This window comes from Trichosurus vulpecula, chromosome 8 (genome assembly GCF_011100635.1).
Source record: "Trichosurus vulpecula isolate mTriVul1 chromosome 8, mTriVul1.pri, whole genome shotgun sequence".
NCBI lineage: Eukaryota > Metazoa > Chordata > Mammalia > Diprotodontia > Phalangeridae > Trichosurus > Trichosurus vulpecula.
In genome coordinates, this window is record NC_050580.1 from 51,302,292 (window position 1) to 51,318,436 (window position 16,145).

The following is a 16,145-nucleotide window of genomic DNA, read 5'->3' on the forward strand; positions in this document are numbered from 1 at the left end:
GGCTGAGGACTCTATAAAATGAGTGGGTCAGCCTCCAAGAGCTCTGAGGGCCATTCTGGCTCTTCATTGATGATCCTTCGTGGATTTTTCTCCCTGTCCCAGGGCAGCCTGGTGGATTATCTTCGATCAAGGGGAAGGTCGGTGCTGGGTGGAGATTGCCTCCTCAAATTCTCCCTGTGAGTACCACCAGCACTAAGGAGGAGAGGGGCTGGGAAAGGGTGGGACTTTCATCTCCAGGGATTGGCATTTCTTGAGGAAAGTGGAGGGAGGCCATAAATCTCCCTGTTGGTGGAACCCAGTGCTGGGCACCATAGAGGGAGGCTCAGGAAAGGAGTCATAGCCTCTCCTCTACAGGAGGAACGCAGTCCTCCCCGGAAGGGAGCTTCCTGTCTGAGTGAGATACAGGGTCTGTTGCAAAGGGGATGGATTTTGAGTCAAAAAGACTCAAGATTGTTGGGGGGAGGAGGAAAACAATCCAAGTTAAGTGACTTGCCCAGGGTTACACAGCTAGTAAGTATCTAAAGCTGGATTTAGATTCGGCTCCTTCCTGACCCCAGGGCCAGCGCTCTATCCACTGCATGACCTAGCTGCCCCTTAAAAAGACCCAAGTTTGACTCCTACCTCAGACATTTCCTAGCTGTGTGATGACCCTAGGCAATCCAGTTAGCCTCACTCTGACTCATTTTCCTCATTTGAAAAAGGGAGACAATGATAGGCCCCACCTTGGATAGTGTGGATAGGATCCATCTCCCAGGGCTGTGGTGAAGACCTGATGTGATAAGAAAACCTTTTCCATAAAGCCCTGTATAATGTTAACTGTTATTATTATTAATTATTAAGTGCCTCCTTATCCTGCATGCTAGGTGTGTGGGATAGAAAGGCAGAAATGAAATAGTCCCTGCCCTCGAGGGGCTTCTGTTCCATTGGGGTGGGGTGGGGTTTACAGCATGTCCACAAATAACTAAATACATTTTGATGAGTAGGGCTGAGCTCAGGTAGCAGATAGCTTCTGGGCCAAGCCTGAGATTCCAAGACATGTTGAGAAAGATTTAGGGAGCTTCCCAGGCATGGGAGACAGTCTGTTCAAAGGTGAGGAGGTGGGAAATGAGATTCAGAAGACTTGTCTGTCACGCAACCTTTGATGGGAGTGAGATTGGTCAGGAGGTTAGATGCTGAGACAGGAAGCTGGCCTGAGCAGTGCAGGCCCAATTCAGCCCTTGACCTCCTGACCCTTCCCTTCCAGAGATGTCTGTGAGGCCATGGAATACCTGGAGGCCAACAACTTTGTACACCGGGACTTGGCTGCCCGAAACGTGTTGGTGTCTGAAGACAACATCGCCAAGGTCAGCGATTTTGGCCTGACCAAAGAGGCCTCCTGCACCCAGGACACTGGGAAACTGCCCGTCAAGTGGACCGCCCCCGAGGCCCTGAGAGAAAAGGTAGGAGGCCGTCCCCACCTGTCTCAGCCTGCTGCCCCTTTGGAATGGAGTGGAGTGAGAGGAGGACCCCATTTGGAAGCCAGAGACCTAAACTGAAATCCTGAAGGCTGCTTGCTAACTATGGCCTTCAGCAAAGCAGTTCTCTCCCAGACCTCTAGTCTGGAGTTGGACTCAGGTTGTGAACCCCTGCACTGAATGGTCTCTAAGACCTCTTACAACTCCAAACACTCTATCCTTTGACCCTCCAAGGCCACATTGGGCTGAGTGCCTGGACCCCAAGGTCCTTGTGACTTCCTCTCTTTTTTCCTCCCCAAGGTCCCCATATGGGTGGGTCACGGTAGTTAGGTGGGCCCTGAGCCTTACTTTCAGATTCTGCTCCTTCCTCCCCCTCGAGCAGAAATTCTCCACCAAGTCTGACGTGTGGAGTTTCGGGATACTCCTCTGGGAAATCTACTCCTTCGGCCGAGTGCCTTATCCGAGAATCGTAAGTTGTCAGACGGGGCTGAGGGTTGTTGGGGGCTCGGGAGGAGGGAGGTCAGGATCTCCCAAAGACTCCAGCATCGGATGGTCTCCCCCCCAGCCTCTGAAGGACGTGGTCCCGAGAGTAGAGAAGGGCTACAAAATGGACGCACCAGATGGCTGCCCAGCCGCCGTCTACGAAGTCATGAAGAATTGCTGGCACCTGGACGCCACCAACCGGCCCACCTTCCTGCAGCTTAGGGAACAGCTAGAGCATATCAAAGCCCACGAGCTGCACCTGTGAATGCCAGGGTGGGTGGGGCACCCCATGGGCGCCCTCGCCACCCTCTTAAAATCACCTCCCTTACCCTCAACACAAAGACTGAGGTGCTGTTGAGAACTGGACCAGCTCGGACTGAAGCCCCCTCCTGGGAAAGACTGTGCACATCTTTCTGGCCGATGCCAGGATGGTCCGGGATGGGGGGGCGTGACTCAATCCCAGGGGGTCCTGTCCTGGCTCCCTTCCCTTCCCATTTCCTGCTCTGCCCTCCCAGTCTCCCCCACTAGCCTCTCGCCGCCTCTTCTCCATCGCAGGAGGCCCATCTTGGCCTGTCCCTCTCTCACAGGTCAGCCAAGCAGGGACCAAAGGGGTCGGGGGGACTGCACTGAAATGGGACTGCACTGAAGGGGCAGACTCCATCCCTCGTCTCCCCCTGTCCTCCTGACTCCTGCCTGCTTCTCTTTCTCATTTTCTTCTTTCTTCTTTTTTTATGATTTTTTTTCTGGTTTTCTTTTTTTTTATTATTATTTTCAAGTTGAGGAGAAAAAAAAAATACCCAACACTGGGCATTTTACAAGAAGTACGAATCTCATTCTTAATGTATTAAGAGCAGTGGGGGAAGGGAATGGAAAGAAAAGAAACGCCCCCTCCCCCCAAGTTCTCTCTCCCGTGGCCCCAGTCAGAAGCAGCCCATGCCCCTCCCCCGCCCATCTCCCAGCCTCGGGCCTGGTGTTTGCGCTTGACCCTGTCTCAGTGTTGCATGCCGATCCCAGAGGCCTTTGCGTTTCTGTCCGGTGCTTTAATCTCATGTATTGCTGCCCACCCTGTGAGATGAAACTGTAATAAACCATTCCATGAGGACACCCAACACCCCCAGCCTCAGTGAGTCCTCTCTCGGGGGCCTGCCTGCCCACCTCCCTCCACACCCCCAACCCGAGGGGGGCCCCTCCCGAACCTGACTGAGGCTTGAGAGGATCCCCCCCACACACCACTCCCCCTGCCATCTTGTCCATCCCCCTGTCTCTACGAGCAGGACTGTGCTTGTCCCGTTGTATTGGGGGAGGGTGGGGGGGGGGGCCTCTTGGGGAGATGTCAGCTGCCTTTTGTTACCTGCATGAGTGTCTTGTGTCCGTCACCATCAGCGAGCTCTAACCTCCCTCCCGCTTCAGTGGGAAGCCTGCCTCTCACCCTATGGGAGCTGGGCCCGTGATGATGGAGAAGTCGCAGATGGGTGCCCAAATTCTCGTGCTATTGGCTCTATAGCTTGGGGAGTGGTGGGTGTCTTCTGCTGTCTACTTCCCTTGGGCCTGTCCCCAACCCTCACCCCTACTCTGACCCTTCCAGCTCCCGAGGTCAGAATTGAGAGCTGAGCCAGATGTGGGGGATAATTATTACAGATGGGAAGAGGTGTCAGCAGTCTGACTTGGGCATTAAGGAAGGAGGTCCTGGGGTATGCAAACTCCCTTTTATTTTGAGGCTGGAAAGTATAGAAAGGGGACAAAGGAGAGAAGGACTGCTGTCTTGTGGGCTGTGTTGGGGAGTGGGATTGTGTTCCCTGGTAGGTGGCTGGAGGCAGGGGGCAGGAAGCCTGAGCCCTAAAAGAGACACACGGCCCACAGGCTGGAGGGTGGGGCAGGGAGGCTTCTGGACAAGGCCCCCTGAGAATGACATCTGTATGTGTCCAGCCCCAGGCAGGAGGAGACCTGGGCCCAGGCCTTGGGGAATTCATAGTCTGGGGGCTCATGGAACATGGTGGTGATGGTTTAAATGTGGACATGAGTGATAGGAACACTTGAGTGTGTCCCACAGTGGGGAGACATTGCTATTGGAGTAACTAGCCGGGGAAGGCTTCCTGGAGGAGGTGACCTGAACTGGGTCCTAAAGACTGATGAGATTTGCAAAAGTGGAGGACAGTGGTGCTATGGATAGGGAGGGGCCTAGGTGTTACTAATCCTTCCATGTTCTTCACATCACTCTGAAGGATCCAGGCTGCAAAGGCAAGCATAGACCCCCCGACCAGTGTAGTTTCCTAAGACCAGCTCCCCTTGGGAGCCAGCCCAGGACACCCCCACTCCCTTGGCCCCACAGCTTTTCTGTACCCTTACTGGAGGCCCAGAGGCCCTCCACACATACCTTGGATTTGGGGATCAGCCACACCTAATCCCCAGTTATCTCCCTTTTCCTTTTTAGGGCCAAATCCTAGCACCGCCTCCCTTTTCCCAGCCACCACATAGGCTTTCTAGGGTTCATTCCCAAGGGGGAGAAGGTCTGCTCAATTCTGTGATGCCCAGAGAATGGTGATGTTTGTGTTTGTCCAAGAGCATTATTTGGGACATGACCCACATGGGCACTCTGGGCCCTGGCTCACTTGTCCAATTCCCCCACCAATTCAGTGGCCTCCTCGGGGTGCTGAGTTCAATAAGTAACCTTTCTCCTCCAGAGGGGAATGTCTTAATAAGAGACTTGATTATAATTGTACCAAACACACATTCAACCTGTCCCACTTTTACCCCCAGAGTTCATAAAAGAAACTTCAATTGGGAGTTGCCCAATTGGACATCTGAGTCAGCTTAGCATTTAAATAGGAATCCCCAGCCCAGCCCTCAAGATGTTTCCAGCAAATGGTCATCCAGCTTCTGGGTGGGAAGGAGAGCTCACTGCTTCCAGAGACAGCTCACATCCTTTCCCTTCTCCCTATTGCGTGGCATTCCCTCCCACAGCCTATTATAGGAGCCTCCCACCTGATCAGCCTGCCTTTATTTTTTCCCCTTTGTAACCATGGTAAGGATGTAAGGATTAGGAATTCCCAGGTGAGCACATTCCCTCCACCAATGCAGATCAGCACTTTCTCTGCAATAATTGCCTACAGTACCCAGAGGTTAAGTGGCTTGCCCAGGTTCACATGTCATGAATACGTATCAAAGGTAAGACTTTGAATCCAAGTCTTCCCTGTTATGCATGGTAGCCAGAACAATTTTTCTAACACCTACCTCTAACCAAGCCAGTTTTATACTCCCAAACCTTCCGTGGCTCACTTTGGCCGGTTAAATAAAATCCAAGCTCAGCCTGGTATCCAAGGCCTCTCATGGTCTGGGTGCCCACCTGTCTTAGCACCTATTATACCTCTGTAACAAGAATTGTTAACTTGGAGTTTGTGGATTTCAGGGGGTCTGTAAACTTGGGAAAAAATAACATCTTTATTTTCACCAATCTTCGGTTTCCTCTGTGATCCTACGTATTTTATTTTATGCCTTTAAAAACATTCTGAAGAGATCTGTAGGCTTCCCGAGCCTGCTGCTACCCAAGGACCATGACATAAAATAGGTCATTGTGAAGAGTAGTGACTTAGCAACCCGTCACTACTCGCTCAACACCCACTGCCCTGCCGATCCTGGTCATAACAGCTGGCATTTGTATGGCACTTGGAAGAAGCCGCCAAAGGTAGCGTTTCTTTAGCTCCTGCCATGTGCCAAGGGGGCCTTCTCCAGTTGTCCTGCTTCCTATCTGGCCACTGCACCCAGATGGCTCTGGAGGGGAAAGTGAGGCAGTGACTTTGCTCAGGCCTCCCTCACTTCAATCCAATTCACTCGAATGTCAGGGCATCACTTCCCTGATGTCACAGTGCTCTTCCAAAACGAAGGAAGAATCCCAACCACAGCTGTGTGCCAAGCAAGCACTGTGCTGATTGCTTTACGAGTATCTCATTTGATCCTTAGGACAACGCTGGGAGGTGGATGCTATTATCATCCCTGTTTACAGTTGAGGAAACTGAGTCAGACAAGTTAAGTGACTTGTCCCAGGTTGTTGACACTGCTAGTTAAGTGACTGGGGCTGGATTTGAACCGAGGTCTTCCTGCCTTCAGGCCCAACACTATCCCTTATGTTATCCAGATGCTTTATTACTACTACTACTACTACTACCACCACTACTACTACAATTATTACTTCTATAAGCAACATGGGGTAGCTAGACAGCTCAGTGGATAAAGTGCCAGCCCTGGAGTCGGGAGGACCTGAGTTCAAGTTTGGCCTCAGATACTTGCTAGCTGTGTGACCCCGGCCAAGTCGCTTAACCCTGTTTGCCTCAGTTTCCTCATCTGTAAAATGAGCTGGAGAAGGAAACGGCTAAACCACTCCAGTATCTTTGCCAAGAAAACTCCAAATGGGATCACGAAGAGTCAGATATAATTGAGAAATGACCAAACAGCAACAAATTAGAAATAACAAGGCTTTGAGCCTCACAACAGCCTGTGAGGTAACTCCTATTACTATCCTCATTTTACAGAGAAGATACTAAGGCTCATGGAGGATGCCTGACTTGCCCAGGGCCACAGAGCTATTAAGTATTTTGGGCAAGATTTGAATTCAGGTCTTCCCTCCAATGATGCAGATTTAAACCCGTTTTCATGGCTGGTCATCCTTTTTGGTGTGTTCATGTCCAACATTCGTTACAGGATTTACATCCAGCATGTTGGGGACTTCCCACGATTGTTTTGGAATCCCAAGGAGACAGTGGAACACAGGAGCTATTGATTATCTGTCCATTGCCCTCTGGGTGAGACTCCTTTTCTATTCTTCCAAGCCAGCGTCATGGCAGGAAAGTATCAGCATTAAAAGGTAGTCATCTTCATTCTGGGAGAAGCTTGGGGAACTTGGCAGCCCCACCAAAGGCAGTCTAGCCTCCTAGCCTCCTTTTCAATTTTGGGTCTAATTCATTCATTGGCCAAGGTGTACAGGAAGGAAGTGTTAACCTTTTGTGGATTAGGAAAACCAAGACTCAATCCTCCCGCACTTATGATCACCCAGCAAGGACCATTTACAGTCAGGACTGGAGCCTAGGTGGGCCTGGAGTCAGGAAGACCTGAGTTCAAATGTGGCCTCGGACACTGGGCAAATCGCTTAACCTCAGTTTCCCCAGCTGTAAAATGGGGATCAGGGCTGTTGTGAGGAACAAATAGATAATATTTGTAAAGTGCTTAGCACAGTGCTTAGCACATAGGTGCTATATCAATGCTGCTGTTATTAGGTCTTCTGGTTCAAGGTCACACTGCCTTGCTGCCTCATTTAATAGCTAACTTTCTATGTGTTTTTCTGTTCTCCCTACAAGCCCATGAGCGTCCTGAGTTCTTGGAGGGGCTCAGTAAGGCCTTGATTAATTGGATAGTGTGACAAGGGAGGTAGGAATGTGTTGGTAGCATAGAAAGGAGACCAGCCTGGCCCAGGGTCTTCATATCCAGGGAGAAGCAGGGAGAGGAGGCTGGCAAGGTAGGCCTTGGAAGCCAAGAGAGCACACAATTGATCCCACCCACCATGGACGAAAAGCTGGTGTGAGGAGTGGCCCTGCCCTTGGGCAGTGCCAAACATTCTCCAGTCCCTTGGGCTGCCCTTCCCCGGCCTCCTCCCCTGCAGCTCTTCTTCCTCCCCAGGCCTGGCCAAGCTCCAGGACCCCCTCCCTCCCTTTCTTCCACGTGGATCCTGGATGCAATCTTCCAGCCTGTTGGAGACACTTCAGGGCAAGAGCAGGTGCCATCAGTCTGTGGCCCATGGAGTCTGGCCCTTCTCTCCTCTGCGTCTTCTGCCTCCTGCTGCCCTCCTACAGCCAGGCCAGGGCTGCACCTCCTTGGCACCGAAAGTTTGAGTACAAGTTCAGTTTCAAAGGGCCCAGACTGGCGATCTTCGGGCAAGAAATACCCTTCTGGAGCCACCACGGAGGTTAGGGGATGGTGTGGAAGGGGTCAGCAGGGAGGGGGGGTCCAGGCCTGGACCTCAAAGAGGGTGGGAAAAGACCCTGAGGGCTTTCCCCCTCCCCCACTTGGCACCAGCCCCTCCCTCATGCCTAAGCACAGGGGCAGCTGAGGATGTGGGTGCCTTTCTGCCTCTGAATGGCTCTAGTTCTGTGAGTTAGGGAAAGATTGAGCCGTCTGTTCCCAGGCAGGGGCCACCCCAACATGCTACTTTTCACCTGGCAATGCCAGCCAGTGCCAAGGGACCAGAAACTAAGTGTCTATCTGGACTTTGGTGTCCAAGGCCCAGACCTTACCCCTTTGGACTCCTGCAAAAGCCAGTAAATAAGGACATGGGGAAGAGGCTAGAGGTCATCCTTGGGGTCTTGGTCGTACCACTGACTCACAATGGACTTGGGGGCCCCCCTGCAGGCCTACCTGACCACATCCTGTTCTCATTCTCTCCTTCAACCTGTTCCCCCTGCCTCTACCTTTTCAACTTCGTGTTTCCTAATGTCACTCATAGTTTCATAGGCTGTTAAGCAACTTAGCAGTTTGAAGCTCTTTTTTAGGTAGAGAAGCTGATGCCCAGATAGTTTTAAGAGATTTGTCCAAGGCTTCATAGTTATGCAGGATAGTGCTTTAAACCTGTTTCTTGACTCAAGGTCCCAGGCTTTTCCCACTACTGTCTCACCTTTGATCCCTCCTTTCTGTCTCTTTCCCTTCTGCCACCCCTCTATGTCAGTCTCTTCTGCTCTGTTACCTGGGAGGAGTGTGGTTTGATGACTAGGTGATCACAGAATCATGGCCTGGAAGAGGCTTCTGGGGACATTATGTCGCAGGCCCTTCCTGTTAGAGGGTGTTCTATAGGGCTTCCTTGTCTCCACACTCAGCTGCTTTGTGATCAGGGGCCCTGGCCATCTCTCAGTGACTGCCTCCCTACCCCCTTCTCTAACCTCTAGGCCCTTCCCCAGTGTTGTTCGTGGGGGGCCCAGCTCCCCAAAGTCCCCAAAGGACTCTGGAGGGGCCCAAACTCCTGCTTTCCTGCCAATCCTGGCTCCCCCACAAGCAAGGAGGACTCTGAGTCTTGCAGCTCAGGTCAGTCTTTCTGGCCCTGGGGTCTGGGACCCAGCAGCTTTATCCTGTAGCAATGCTAGAGCCATTTCACTTCAGTTTGTCTCCAGCCACCATCTCCACTCTCAGCCACCCTGTCTTCCTCCTCCCTAGTACACAGGTCAGGGAGAAGTGTCTGCCAACCCTCTTCCCCCAGGATGCTGTCTCCCAACCTTCTCCCCAGTTCTTGCTCCCCAGGCTGGGTCAAGATCCAAGAGCTCCTCCCTGGTGGGAGGTGTGGGTGACTAAGTTTTACTTTCAGCAGTGTTTGTAATATAAGAGAGAAAGGTGTATGGAGCAGATGAGGCTGACTTCAAAGGGAGGCAACTCTTAACGGGGGAATTTCAGGCACTGGGGAGTGAGAATATATATTTTGGGGTAGGACCTTCTCAAAGGCCCTGAAATCATACTACAGAGGTAACCTTGTCCTCCACCAGATGTGCATAGAACCTCCTCTGGGTGGTTAGTGCCTTCCTGCTCCCACTGAGTTCTCTCCTGTGGGGAGAGAGAACTGGAAGGGACCTGAGAGGTCATTCATTGAACCCAACCCTCTCATTTCATAAATGAAGAAACTGAGGCCCAGAGAGGTTGTGACCCTGCCTCTTAAGCTCCCTTCCCCCTCCTCCAGCCATTGTGAGAGTCTTGGGCTTTTTGTGCCCCTCCAGTGTAGGGGATGCTCAGGTGGGGCCAGATTTCCACACCCATCCCTACCTTGGATTGACTCTGACCTCCCAGGAGGGGGTTGTTCCCAGATTGTGGGGAGGGGCTGGGGCAGCCTCATGACCTACCCATGGGACAAGGGAGGCTCCAGGAAGCCTGAAGGGGCATCATGGATTGAACTGGAAGTCAAGCAGCCAGGGTTCTAGCTATGTGCCCATGCCACTCTTAACTGTTTCCTCTCTCTTGGCCTCCGAAAAGGAAGAGATGAGCTCAGAGGATCTCAAGATTCCTCCCAGCTCCACTCAGCTCTAGAGTGGTGATTGGCTCAGAGCCTTCCCCATGCCACATTCTTTCCCTCTTTCTCAGCAGCTTTTCCCAAGGGCAAACATGGGGATTAAGAAGATCTCCAGGAAGAGCCAGCAGGGACTAGGGGAATGGGGAGAGATGAATGACAGAGCTGGGACTTGTGCCAGCTTCCAGGTTGGCACATGGTTGGGGGCAGGGGGATCAGCAGAAGGGAGGGCTGTGGTTGGGCTGGCAGCTGACAATCTCTTCTTTCCCAATTAAGTTTGGCCCTCTTTAGAATTGTGAATGGATCAAGTTTGAGCTTGGTGACCCCAGCCCCTGATCTTTACCAACCTGCTCTTCTTTAGCAGCAAACAGTAAAATAAATAAATGAAAAAAACCAGGTATAAAAGTCATGTATAGGTATAAGTAACTAGGATCTACTGTAAATGTTACTCCTCATAAGGCTATTTGTATTTCAGCAAGGATTAAAGCTTTAAAAGAAGAAAATTCAATTAATAAGTTAGCATTTATTAAGCACCTACTGTGTGCCAGGCACAGTGCTAGGCAAAGATGAAAACAAATAGTTTCTGCCCTCAAAAACTATTTTTTTTCTTGAATCCCTTTTAACCAATAATTATTAAGCTGCCTACTATGTGCAAAGCCCTGGGTTAGGTACAGTACCACAATCAGGAGTTTTATGCTGAGGAAAGTGACAGGGTGGGGGAGGGGAAGTAGCATGGAGGACACTGTTAATTGGGGGGAAGGGAGTTGTACACCCAGGACTGTTCATATTTTTAGCAGTAAGGAGGCTAGAGTTTATACTATAGGGAAGAGCTTACCCCAATCCATTATCTGATATTTTCCTATTTTAACTAACTTCTCGCTAATTGGGCACTAAGCTCTATTGTCCCTCTGCTGCTGAAAGTCTACAGGTGTTATCAGCTTCTCTTAAATTCTATACCCTCTAAATTTGGCTCCCTGGCACAAAACCAGTCTCCCTTACCCTAGTTACAGCCCTGGCTAAGTGCTTGGGGTACAAAGCCAGATGAGAGACAGCCCAGGGTTGGAGAACCTTTCACTCTCAGGGATGGGGGGTGGGGGTGGGTGACAAGGGCAGAAATCATTCTGATACCAAGGATAGGGATAGGGCCCATACCTGTGATTTCATGACCATAGAGAATTCTCAGGCGAAGAAATTCCCTCTATCAACACAGGTTGGGACCTTTTCTGCACCTGCCTAGGACACTGAGGTTAAGTGACTTGCCAAGATGTGTCAGAACAGGGACTGGAACCTGCGTCTTCCCCAGCTTTTAAGGTCAGCCTTCTGTCCACCAACCCAGTAGTTCTCAAATGTTCAGTCTCAGGATCCCTTTACATTCTTAAAATTTTTCCTTATGTGGTTTGTATCTACCAATATTTACTATATTAGAAATTAGAATGGATACAGTTTTAAAACATTTAAGAAGAAACCCCTTATATGTTCATATAAATAACATATTTTTGTTATTAATGTTAGTAAGAAGAACGGCATTGTTTTACATATTTTTTTGTCAGTCTCTTTATGTCTGGCTTAATGGAAGATCACTCCTATCTGTTTCTGTAGACAATTTGTTGTAATATGTTATTTTGATTAAAGTATGTGAAGAAATCTAGCCTCACACAGATATGCAGTTGGAAAATAGAGGCAAATAACATCTTAGTATTATTATGAAAATCCTTTTAATCTTGGGAAGCCCATGAAAGGACCCCACTTTGAGAACTGCTGCCCCAAACCATTATGATCCCAAGGAGGGTGAGAGGAAAGAGCCAAGCAAAGTCACAAAAAGGAAGCCCAGGGGAGGGGGATCGCCTTTGCAGAGGGTCTGTCACCAGAGTTGGGCTTCAGAGGAAGGAGGAGACAGGAAGTACACCTCAGATCTGGTGGGTGGGGCAGGGGCTTCTGCAAAGGAACAGAGATGAGACACAACTGAATAAGAAGAGGAGGCAGATACTTGGCTCTGAGGTCAAGTATTTGAAGGGGACCCACGTGAGATGAAGCTCCACCATACGTTGGAGCCAAATTGTGAAGGGCCCTGAATACTATAGTCAGGAGTTTATACTTTATCTGGCGGGCATGGTTTTTCAATAGCAGAGTGATGTGAATTAACAGCTCAGACAGGGCAGGAGTATACTGAAAGCACACTGGCAGTCAAGGCTTATTTTCCAACCCTGGTCCTGTCCCTAAATTGGCATTGGATCTCTAGGCAAATCCCTTCCCCTCTAGGAACCTCAGTTTCTTTCTTTGTAAAATGAGGGAGCTCTCATCTCCTTCTGCTATGACAGGTGATGCGTTGATCTCTGTCTCCCAGAGACCACAAAGCTCATCATGCACCTCCGTCTGACTTAGTTTCTCCCTCTGCCATGAAAGCCTCACTCCCCACTCTTTAGGTAAAAGAAGACAATGTGGTCCAGAAGTCCTAAGGAGCTTATTCCAAAAAAGTGAAATCCTGCCATCCTGCTTCCCAGCCCAGCATGCTCATTCCCCCAACGTCTCTCCAACATGTCCTGAATGCACGTCCTTGATCCCTCATTCCTCTGAGTTTTATATTCTTCCCTGCTCTGTCATCCTCCCCAGCCCTCACCCACTTCCTCCCAGCCATCAGATACCCAATCCTACTGATTCTATCTCTGCCACCTCTCCCCTCCCCATCCCCTCTTCTCCTCTCACACTGTCACCTCCCCAGATCAGACACTCATCTCCACTCACCAGGATTGTTACAGTAGCCCCCTAATTGGTGTCCCTGGTTCCAGTTGGTCCCTCCAATCTATTTGCAAAATGTATATTCCTAAAGCGCAGTTCTGATCATACTTCCCTGCTCAAGAAGCTTCAGTTGCTTCCTGTTCCCTCTAGGATAAAATATAAATCTCCATTTGACATTTAAAGCCTTTCACAATCTGACTCCAACCTCTATTTTCAGGCTAGGCTTGCATTACTCCTGCTTTCACACTACATTCCAGCCAAGCTGGTCTATATCCTATATATTACGTTCAGTCTCCTACCTCTGGGCCTTTGTCCTGTATGCCTGGAATGCTCTCCCTCTTTACCTCTGCCTCCTTAGTTTCCTTCAAAGCACAGTTCAGCTGTCACCTCCTACAAGGAGACCTTTCTCTGATGCTCCCAATTGTTAGCAATCTTGTCCTCCAACTCCCTTCCCCCGCAAAATAAGTCCTTTTGTATTCACTGTATATAATTTGTATCACTCATATTCTCTCCTCCCAATAGAATGTAAACTCCCGGAGGATAGAACTTGTTTAATTGTTGCTGCTACATTCCCAGCGTCTACCACAGTGACAGTAACTGATGAAGAAGAATACCTCAATAAATTCCTGTCTTACTCTTAGCCTTGAATCTTTGCTCAAGCTGTTTCCTCAGAACTAGACTGTCTCTCCTCCTCCCCCTTCCTGAAAATCCACCCATCCTACAAGGCCATCTCTTCCAGTAAGTCCCCCCTTGCCTGTCCCCTGCCCCCAACCAATGGTGTTCCCTTCCTCCTTTGACCTGCTGAGCCTTATGTGACCTTATGTGACTCTGGACAAAGCCATTTGCCCTTTCTCAGCCTCAGATTTTCTCAGCCTCCGAGGTCCCTCCCAGCCCTGATCTGCCCTCATTATTTCATGTGTAAGTCTTGTCTCTCTAATTACGCTGTGACTTCCCCAAGAGCTGGAATTGTGTCTTTTGGGGGGGCTTCAATTTCCCAGACATCTGCTAGAGCACTCTCTGCCAAGAGCAGAGGATTTAATCCTTCCTTGCCTTGCCTTAATGGTAATTTCATCCTTCAAAAGGCGCCAGAACCAACAAGGGGAAATTCTATCCTGGATCTGATTGTTACCAACACAGAGAAATTGGTGTCTGGGGTGGAAATAGATGGAAATCTTAAGGAGAAAATGACTACTTCATCTTAGAAATTATGACGGGGGAGAAAAGATGGACCCTAGATATTGGAAGAGATTTGAAAGGGTCCAGAGAAAGGCAAGGTTGACTTCCTTTCTACAGGAGGGGTGAGGTCTTAAAGATGAGATTCTGAAGACACATACAGAAACCATCCTTCTGGGGAGGGAAAAGGGAAGTTGCCTGCAGAGAACATTGATGCAGAGAGCTCACTAACCAGTTTATGTTTTTTAAAGGCATGTACACAAAATAAAAGCATGGCCAGATAACTCCTGATGAATACAGAGGTGTGATGGGATGATGTAAGGATAATCCCAGGAAAACTAGTGATGTGAATAAGCAGAGACTGGCAAGGAAACCAATGAATAATAACTAAACAGGAGCTTTTCATGCTCTGTTGGGGAAAGGAGGAAAAACAAACAGAAGAGACCCACTGCTTGGGGAATAAGGGATGGCAGTGACTGATGATGGAGAAATGGTAAAGCTGCCCAATTTGATTTGTCTTGCCTGTTTTCTTAGCCAGGGAGAATGACCCTTGGACAGGAGAGCACAGAATAAAAATGACTGATCAGGCCTTGATACCCAAGATAAGTGAGGAGCTAGTAAGGAAGCATTTAGCTGCCCTTGAAGTCACCTGGTCCAAGTGAACTATGTCCCACCCGGGGTACTGAATGAATGGGCAGTTGTAATAAATGACTGAGCAACCGCTAATGATCTCTGCAAGATCATGGAGGATGGGAAGGCAACTGTTGGCACAATTTTCGAAAAGGGGAAGAAGATGTAATCTGCAAACTGGAGCTTGGCAGGCAGCTTGACTTTAATTCTTAGCAAAATCCCAGAACGTGTTATTAGAGAGATGGATGGTGCACATCTCGGGAAGGAAGCAGTGAATACAAAGCATAGCACCATTTTGTCCAAAGCAGCTCATTCCAGACTCCCCTTGTTTCTTTTTTTTGATATGGTTGCTAAACTGGTAGATCTGGGTAATGCTTGTTAGTAAAACATTTGCCAAAATCTCTTGTGTTCTTCTTGAAGAAAAGATGGAGATTTATGGCCTAAGTGACAGTATAATTAGACAGATTTGGAACTGGTTGAATGGTTGGACTCAAAGAACAGTCATTAATGTTCAATGTCAACTTGGAAGGAGGTCTCCAGTGGAGTGACCTACGAACCTGTGCTTAATCTTATGCAGTTTAACATTTTAATCAATCATATCAATGACAAAAATTTTATTAAGCACCTACTGTGTGTAACTATGGCAGCTAAGTGGCACAGTGGATAGAGTGCCAGGCCTGGAGTCAGGAAGACCTGAGTTCAAATCTGGCCTTAGACACTGACTAGCTGTGTGACTCCAGGCTTAACCCTGTTTGCCTCAGTTTCCTCATGTGTAAAATGAGCTGAAGAAGGAAATGGCCAACCACTTCCAGTATCTTTGCCAAGAGAAAACCAAATGGGGCCACAAAGAGTCAGACAGGACTGAAAACAACTGAACAGTGACAAACTATGTGCAAGGCTCTGTGCTAGTCACAAAGTGGGTACAAAGCAGTCCCTACCCTAAGGAACTTATATTCTGCCAAGAGGATAAAACTCGTACAGAGAAGAGTAAATCTAAAGTAATTTCAATAGTAAGAGAGAGCAATAATAACTTAGGCGGGGTAACAGGATGAGGAAGGGCCTTGAATAGGAGGTGTTACCTGAGCTGGGCTTTAGAGAAAGTTGGGATTCTCCAGGGCAGATATGAGAAGGACCTGCATTCCAGACATGGGCAATTGCCGGAGCAGTCACAGAGGCAAGAGATGAAATGTTGTATGCTAATAGTTTGACTGGAATATAAAGGGTAAGAAGGAAACATACCCAACTGTAAGGCGAGTAGGGAGGAGATAGCGAATGACTTTGAATGGCAGGCTAATGATTTTCTATTTCATCCTTGAGAGAGTAGGGAGCTACTAAAGAGTCTTGTGGAGGAAAGACCCAGTGAGATCTCTGTTTTACAAATAGCAATTTGATGACTGTGTGGAGGAGAGATTAGAGGGAGGTGACTTGGATAAAGACATAGATGCCATGAATTTCTAATTTGTAGATTACCCAAAGCTCAGAGGAGTAATTAACACACTGGGTGATAGAACCAGGATTCAGAAAGATCTTGATAGGCTATAACACTGAGCCACATATAATAAATATAAATTTTTATCCTTAGGTTCAAAAAATCAATAGCACAAGTGAAAGCTAGGGAAGGAGTTGATGGACACCAGTTA

General features: G+C 48.9%; 2 protein-coding genes across 4 annotated transcripts in view; both read left to right on the plus strand.

Annotated features, from left to right (window-relative positions):
• CSK (C-terminal Src kinase) overlaps positions 1 to 3,046 on the plus strand; it is a 35,264-nt gene extending 32,218 nt beyond the window's left edge. For all 3 annotated transcript variants that reach the window (XM_036734486.1, XM_036734487.1, XM_036734488.1), the window contains exons 10-13: positions 103 to 176; positions 1,244 to 1,439; positions 1,837 to 1,923; positions 2,020 to 3,046. In XM_036734486.1, the coding sequence (XP_036590381.1) occupies positions 103 to 176; positions 1,244 to 1,439; positions 1,837 to 1,923; positions 2,020 to 2,202 (540 nt within the window). In that variant the 3' untranslated portion in view covers positions 2,203 to 3,046. The remainder of the gene's footprint in view (positions 1 to 102; positions 177 to 1,243; positions 1,440 to 1,836; positions 1,924 to 2,019) is intronic.
• A 4,605-nt stretch (positions 3,047 to 7,651) lies between these two features.
• Positions 7,652 to 16,145, plus strand: part of LMAN1L (lectin, mannose binding 1 like) — a 41,494-nt gene continuing 33,000 nt past the window's right edge. The window contains exon 1 of the mRNA XM_036736502.1: positions 7,652 to 7,890. Within this exon, the coding sequence (XP_036592397.1) occupies positions 7,722 to 7,890 (169 nt within the window). The 5' untranslated portion in view covers positions 7,652 to 7,721. The remainder of the gene's footprint in view (positions 7,891 to 16,145) is intronic.